Below are 6,684 nucleotides of genomic sequence, written 5' to 3' on the forward strand. Positions count from 1 at the left end.
GTCTGTTTCTGACCGTTTGAGCAGACACATGCACATTTGTGGCCTGCTGGAGGTCATTTTGCAGGGCTCTGGCAGTGCTCCTCCTTGCACAAAGGCGGAGGTAGCGGTCCTGCTGTTGGGTTGTTGCCCTCCTCCACGTCTCCTGATGTACTGGCCTGTCTCCTGGTAGCGCCTCCATGCTCTGGACACTACGCTGACAGACACAGCAAACCTTCTTGCCACAGTTCGCATTGATGTGCCATCCTGGATGAGCTGCACTACCTGAGCCACTTGTGTGGGTTGTAGACTCCGTCTCATGCTACCACTACTGAAAGCACCGCCAGCATTCAAAAGTGACCAAAACATCAGCCAGGAAGCATAGGAACTGAGAAGTGGTCTGTGGTCACCACCTGCAGAACCACTCCTTTATTGGGGGTGTCTTGCTAATTGCCTATAATTTCCACCTGTTGTCTATTCCATTTGCACAACAGCATGTGAAATGTATTGTCAATCAGTGTTGCTTCCTAAGTGGACAGTTTGATTTCACAGAAATGTGATTGACTTGGAGTTACATTGTGTTGTTTAAGTGTTCCCTTTATTTTTTTGAGCAGTATATATTTTTTTTAGCCTCTAATTCCTTTGAGTCAGATCGGAGTTAAGTGGCCCCCCCAGAATAATTTCCTATGAATGGCAGTAATTGTCACTGACCAATGTCTTATGACGCTAAATGTTTGTTTATTTAGGCATCCATAGCATTCCTCTCCTGAAGCCATATGTTTTGCTTATACAACAAAGTCTGATGTACACTGCTTCTCTCCCCACTATTCTATTCAGGGAGACTGGTACCCAGAGAGACAACTACCCTGCATGTCCAGGAGGAGGATCTAAAATCACACCCCAACCCAACTGCACCAGATGGCAATATCACCAAGCCCAAAACTGAGAAGGGGGCTAGTCAAAGTAAAAAAGTAAGTAATGTTGACAAACATGTCAGTAAAATATTTGTTCGAATGAAGCACAGTATTTGATCAAGCCAGCACTGCAACACCAGATCATCTGGCCATGGAATACTGTGTTCTCTTTTCATCCAGAGCAGAAAGCAATGCTGCCCAAAACAGGAAGGCCACAGATTATTATCCTATTAGACAAGAGTTTCAGAGAAAGCAAAGCTGAATTGAAGGTCAGTTTATAATACCAGAGTGGGTTGTGCTTGAAGATCAACCGTGCCATGCAAGAACAAGTAAAAAAAAACATGTTCTTGCTCAGAATTGAATGTAATCAATGACACCTTGATTACATGATAAAAAAATGGAGTTGAAGAAGGACTGCAGGTTAGTTTAGAAATTAAAGTAACATTGTACTGAAATGGATCATATAACCTGGAATTTGATTTGACCTGTACTTGAACCCCAATAGGCCAAACATATAGAGGGGAAGGGAAGAGTAGTATTTGCTGTCAGATATTTCAAGAAGGGAAAGTTTGTAATTGAGTATCATGGAGACTTGTTGCATCTGGCTGATGCCAAGGAGAGAGAGGCTCTGTATGCCCAAGACCCTGGGACTGGCTGCTACATGTCCCATTTCCAGTATCTCAGCAAAACATACTGGTAAGGCATCTACTCAAACTTCATTTTAAATTTGTATTAATTAACTATGACTTATGCATTGCCACAATGTTGATGTTATCAGCTGGCTCATTGATGTTTTCAAACCTTTAATTTCCTCTTTAAGGTGTGGATGCTACAAAAGAATCAACTCGCCTGGGAAGGCTGCTAAACCACAGTAAAACTGGCAACTGCCAGACCAAACTCCATGACATAGATGGAATAACACATCTCACACTGGTGGCTTCCAGGGACATTGAGTCAGAGGAAGAGCTGCTTTATGACTATGGTGACCGCAGCAAGGAATCCATCTCGGCTCACACTTTGCTCAAATACTGATGTGCTGTTTTTACACCAACAGAGTATTCAAGAGAATTACTAGGTGCATTTAATTAAAGCTTATTTTTTTTCTTGGCCCTGAATATTCCCTTGGCACTAAACTGCCAACTTGGCATTCCAGGTGAGACAAATTAAGTGGGCATTTTGTTTATTTTTAATCTGCCCTTTCAAGCAATGTATTTGGGCAAAACTGTGGCAGTATGAACAATATTGAAGACAACCTTCAAGATGACACATGGATCAATTTGTTAAAACTGTACATCAATATATTGCTGGATTTGGGTGTAGTTTTTATACATATTTAGGCCTGTGCTTCCAAGAAGATATGAATAATATTTGTAACATTAGCAATTTTTTTAATGCCGTTTTTATATTCGTTCTAATTTATAATGCTAGGTATGGTTCTAGTTGAAGCAACAATTTTCATATGATCGTCAATGCTCTCCAGGCTTCTGGGACACCAGCTTATACTTGATTTCAAATGTAGATATTTTGCAATGGGTGAAATCCTAATACATTAACAATTTACAAAGTAAGTTGCTCTATGAGAGTAAATTAAGTGTACATAGACAAATCTGTTCAGATATCTGGCTAGCATGGAAGCTCATTTTGCAATGAATAGAAAAGCTAGCTTGGCCTTTTGACAATGTACCAATTAATATTCACAGACATGTAACAGTCCAACATCCTCCCTGTAGGTCAGTGTATTACAAAATGTGTAACAAATGAAGTGATTTGTAACTTTATCATTCTAAACTGCTTTCTTTTACAGCTGCTCTATTATTTGAAAGGTAAAATGGACTTTAAAAGCCCTTGTGTGAACTAGTGTAAAATAGTTATGCTCAGTCACTCCGAGCCTAAAATGTAAATTATTATGCAATTTCTGGACAAGGAACAATTTTGGTAACACTTTTATATTTGCTACAAGAGCTTATATATTTATCTAATCGACAAATCATTTTGGGAAGGATTCATTACCATGATCTGTGCTACTCAACCCCAAGTTAGAGGCAGATTATGCTGATGGGATTCAGGTGTATGAGTTAGGTATAGTGAATCTGGGGCACTATAGTGGTCATGGGGCTCGATTCCATCAGTATCGCTGAAGTTCAATTTGAAATGGCTTTTTAATTCTGAACTGACATGCAGTGTTTGCCTTAATGTTGATTGCATCTCTTTAGCACTGTAGATAGAATCAAGCCCTTGGAGGTCTGGTCTTTGTCTCTAATAGGGCTACTGTTGCAACCAGTCTTGAATGTTGGTCTTTGAACAGTTCCATCGTCACAATGTTCAACCACGTGTCCAAAGGAACTGTTACAGTTCCTTTGTTTGAGGACACAGGTGTGAGTCTGTACCAATGATGTATATAAACCCTGGATTGCTAATGCTATATTTTGACCATTGAGAGGTTTTGAAGCCATCAGTATTTCAATTAAAATGTTAAGGAAATCATTTGTTTTTAAGTCATCTCAATAGTTTATTTTTGTTTTGCTCATAATTTAAAAGTTTACATTGGTGTTTAATAGAATAAAATGTGGCAAACTAACCTGGACAAACGCATTTTTATTTCTACCCATTAAGCCTAATGGTCAAACCAGGAAATGGTTCCAATTGATTTTCCACTATTAATTTTTCTCATGGGGGATTTTAGAAAGAGCTGTGTGTCATGAAGGCTTACCCTGGCGTGACACTTTGATAGCCATGTGAATCTCTCCTTAGACAAGATGATTTATCAAAATATTTGCCTGTATTTACCCCCAACAAATGAAACGCTAATTAGTTGCTAATCATTAAGAACTACAAATGCCATGAGATGGATGAGATTGACGAATTGTAGTAAAAATCTCTGGATTAACCGTTAGCTAAATGTAATAATAAATCAAATTGATAATTCTGTGAATGGTCTGGAGTTATATGTACACTACCTGTTAGCAAAGGCGTTAACTAGAGTTGACGTGCAGGGATTTGTAGTCTTGCATGTCTACTTTGATGCTAATTAGCATTTGAGTCAGTAAATAGCACAAAATATATTTCAGTCACCTTGCCTGAAAGTAATTTAGATGGTTAACAAAATGTCACGCCAGGGTAAGCCTTCATGACACACCCCTTAACTGTTTCTATAATCCCCTATGAGAAAAATGAATGGTGGAAAAACAAATTGGAACCATTTCCTTGTTTGACCGCTAGACTTTATGGGTATTATGACACCACTGTGGGGCAATTTTTATTTTTTTTTTACAATTGTGTAGGATTGCCAAAATGGGCACGCGGTGGCTTCTCCACCCCCCGGAAAGATGAATGGAGCTAAGTACAGAGATCCTTGATAAAACCCTGCTTCAGAGCACTCAGACTGGGGTGAAGGTTCACCTTCCAACAGGACAATGACCCTAAGCACACAGCCAAGACAACACAGAAGTAGCTTAGGGATATGTCCCTGAATATCTTTGAGTGGCCCAGCCAGAGCCCAGACTTGAACATCTCTGGAGATACCTTAAAATAGCTGTGCAGCAAAACTCCCCATACAACCTAACAGCTTGAGAGGATCTGCAGAGAAGAATAGGAGAAACTCCCCAAATACAGGTGTGCCAAGCTTGTAGCATCATACCCAGGGAGACTAGAGGCTGCAATCCCTGCCAAAGGTGCTTCAACAAAGTACTGAGTAACGAGTCTGAATACTTATGTAAATTATATTTCCATTTGAAAACGTTTCTAAAAATCCACTTTGTCATTATGGGGTATTGTGTGTAGATTGGGAGGACAATTTAATCAATTTTAGAATAAGGCTGTAAGGGGTCTGAATACTTTCTGAAAGCACTGGATAAATCATTGGTCTGTACCATGTTATTTGACCTTAATGAGCATAGTTATTTTCCCATAACTGTATTAATGACAACAGTTAAATCTATAAAAAGACACCCGAGTTAGTTTCAAAAGCAAAATTATTCCAGTAAAAAAAAAAAAATGACTGAAAACAACTGATCTAATACAAAGCATTGATAGAAAGCATGTGCATAAAAATGTTTGCTTTATCATTAGTAATGCCTTAGGTCCTTGTTCTCATAGGTCGTCCTTATTTCCGTCTGAATGAAAACCTACAAAAAGAAATAAGAATTAGTTTATTTTAGAGAACTTGCTCTGCAAATAGTTTGACAACACAATGTACATCCCTGGACGTTACTAGTCTTAGAGGCGACGACGGGGGATTGAGTGAATTTGCAGTGTCAGCCGAGGCTTGACTGAGTCACGTAAGTCCGACAATAACAATACTGACAACTGCAGCGGAGCTGGCTTGGTGAAGTGGTATCAGCTCTCGCTTTCCCCCTCTTCAGTCAGATTCTCCCAATCACACAGCATCAGCACAAACACAGCCAGCTGGTCACAAGCAGGTCATTACGAGGGCAGAGACAGACCGTGAGAACAAACCACCTGGTTGTCTCCTGTGTGACACTATGGTTGTCTCTGAAATACTTGTTTTCAGGGTGTAAATAAACCATGTCATACTGCATGCTCTTCTTGCAATTCACTATGATTATGCAAAGTTGAGTGGTGAAAAAAGCTAATTGCTCACAGCTTTCTGATGGTGGTCATTCCTTCGTTAGGTTCCTCTTCTTTAGACTCATCTGTTGTGTCAGGAACAGGTTTTGAAGGGGGTGGAGATACTAAGTCAACCTCTACCATGGCTTGCTCACCCTGTGGCAGCATCCCACTGCAAGTACAAAGCACTACATTACATTTTTGTGTGGGTTGGGGTGAGGTGGTGCGGTTTGCATGGGAAACAAACTGGTCAAGTCTGGTTGTGTATTCTACCTCTTGTAGAGTTGCAACTCTTCTTGCGCCACCAGTAGCTGGGCCTTGAGCTGGTTCCTCTCCTGAAGCACCTCCTTCAGCTCCTGCATTGTGAAGCGTGGTCTATTGGGATCTTTCAGGTCCACCACCAGTTTGTTTGGTCCTAGTGTTTGCTGAGAACATATTGATTAAAATAAGGAGTCCACAACTGTATGTTGCACAGTAGTGTATAGCAACCCAGTGAAACGTTACAACATTCTTGAACATACCCTGACAGACGTTAGTTAGTTTCCCGGTTTGAAAAGATCAAACTCACCGCTTCCTGCCCGGCAGAACTTTCTCTCACGATTCTATCCAGTTCACTCTTCAAGTTGTCTCGTTCCATTTTCAGCTCCTCCAATGACAGGTTATACTTATTCACTAACGTTTCAAACATCTCCAAAACCCGGACAATTTTGAATTGCAAATCGGAGACTTCCTCACCTGTAGTACTTATTTTCAGCAAATCTCTGCCAATCACGTATGAAATGTCATAAACATCTTCCACCGTCAGCTCAAATGCTTCCTTCTCGAACGCCAAAGCGGGTGAAGACTCGCTCAATTCTTCCATTGCTCGTACTCCAAAGACGCACTGAATTCAACAAAAGTTTTTGTTTTCTCAAAAGGTGGGACCGATTTCTCAAATCGAGCGTTGTGACATTTAACATACAAGATACTTGTGAACTTTAAGTTTAGTTCCATGCATGCTACAGTAGCCACTTCAAGTTACCGGTAGTAGGCTAGCTGAATAAACCCTCCTCTTTCTAAATTTGAATGGTTGACTTGCTGTATCCAGTCTATAAGTGGCATACAAATAAACCAATAGCAATGGCCTGTTCCCCACCGCTTGTAACAAGATGAAAGTTTCCCTGGCGACAGGTGAAGCCATGCGCATAATCCAGTAGGGACACACTAATCAGGTGAAACAGCACGTGAT

The 6,684-nt window shown here is 40.4% G+C and overlaps 1 protein-coding gene and 1 long non-coding RNA gene across 2 annotated transcripts; one reads left to right on the plus strand and one right to left on the minus strand.

Annotated features, from left to right (window-relative positions):
- Window positions 1-814: 814 nt before the first annotated feature.
- Window positions 815-3,348, plus strand: LOC109895927 (uncharacterized). The gene is made up of 2 exons (XR_002256052.2): window positions 815-1,586; window positions 1,711-3,348. It is a non-coding gene; the product is annotated as an uncharacterized LOC109895927 (long non-coding RNA).
- Window positions 3,349-4,151: 803 nt separating this feature from the next.
- rilpl2 (Rab interacting lysosomal protein-like 2) lies at window positions 4,152-6,589 on the minus strand. The gene is made up of 4 exons (XM_020488771.2): window positions 6,025-6,589; window positions 5,730-5,881; window positions 5,491-5,628; window positions 4,152-5,014 (listed from the first exon to the last, which is right to left on the minus strand). Exons 1-4 carry the CDS (start codon window positions 6,316-6,318, stop codon window positions 4,993-4,995), a joined length of 606 nt encoding a protein of 201 aa, XP_020344360.1. The 5' UTR covers window positions 6,319-6,589; the 3' UTR covers window positions 4,152-4,992.
- Between the last annotated feature and the right edge of the window lie 95 nt (window positions 6,590-6,684).

Source organism: Oncorhynchus kisutch, linkage group LG8, assembly GCF_002021735.2.
Source record: "Oncorhynchus kisutch isolate 150728-3 linkage group LG8, Okis_V2, whole genome shotgun sequence".
NCBI lineage: Eukaryota > Metazoa > Chordata > Actinopteri > Salmoniformes > Salmonidae > Oncorhynchus > Oncorhynchus kisutch.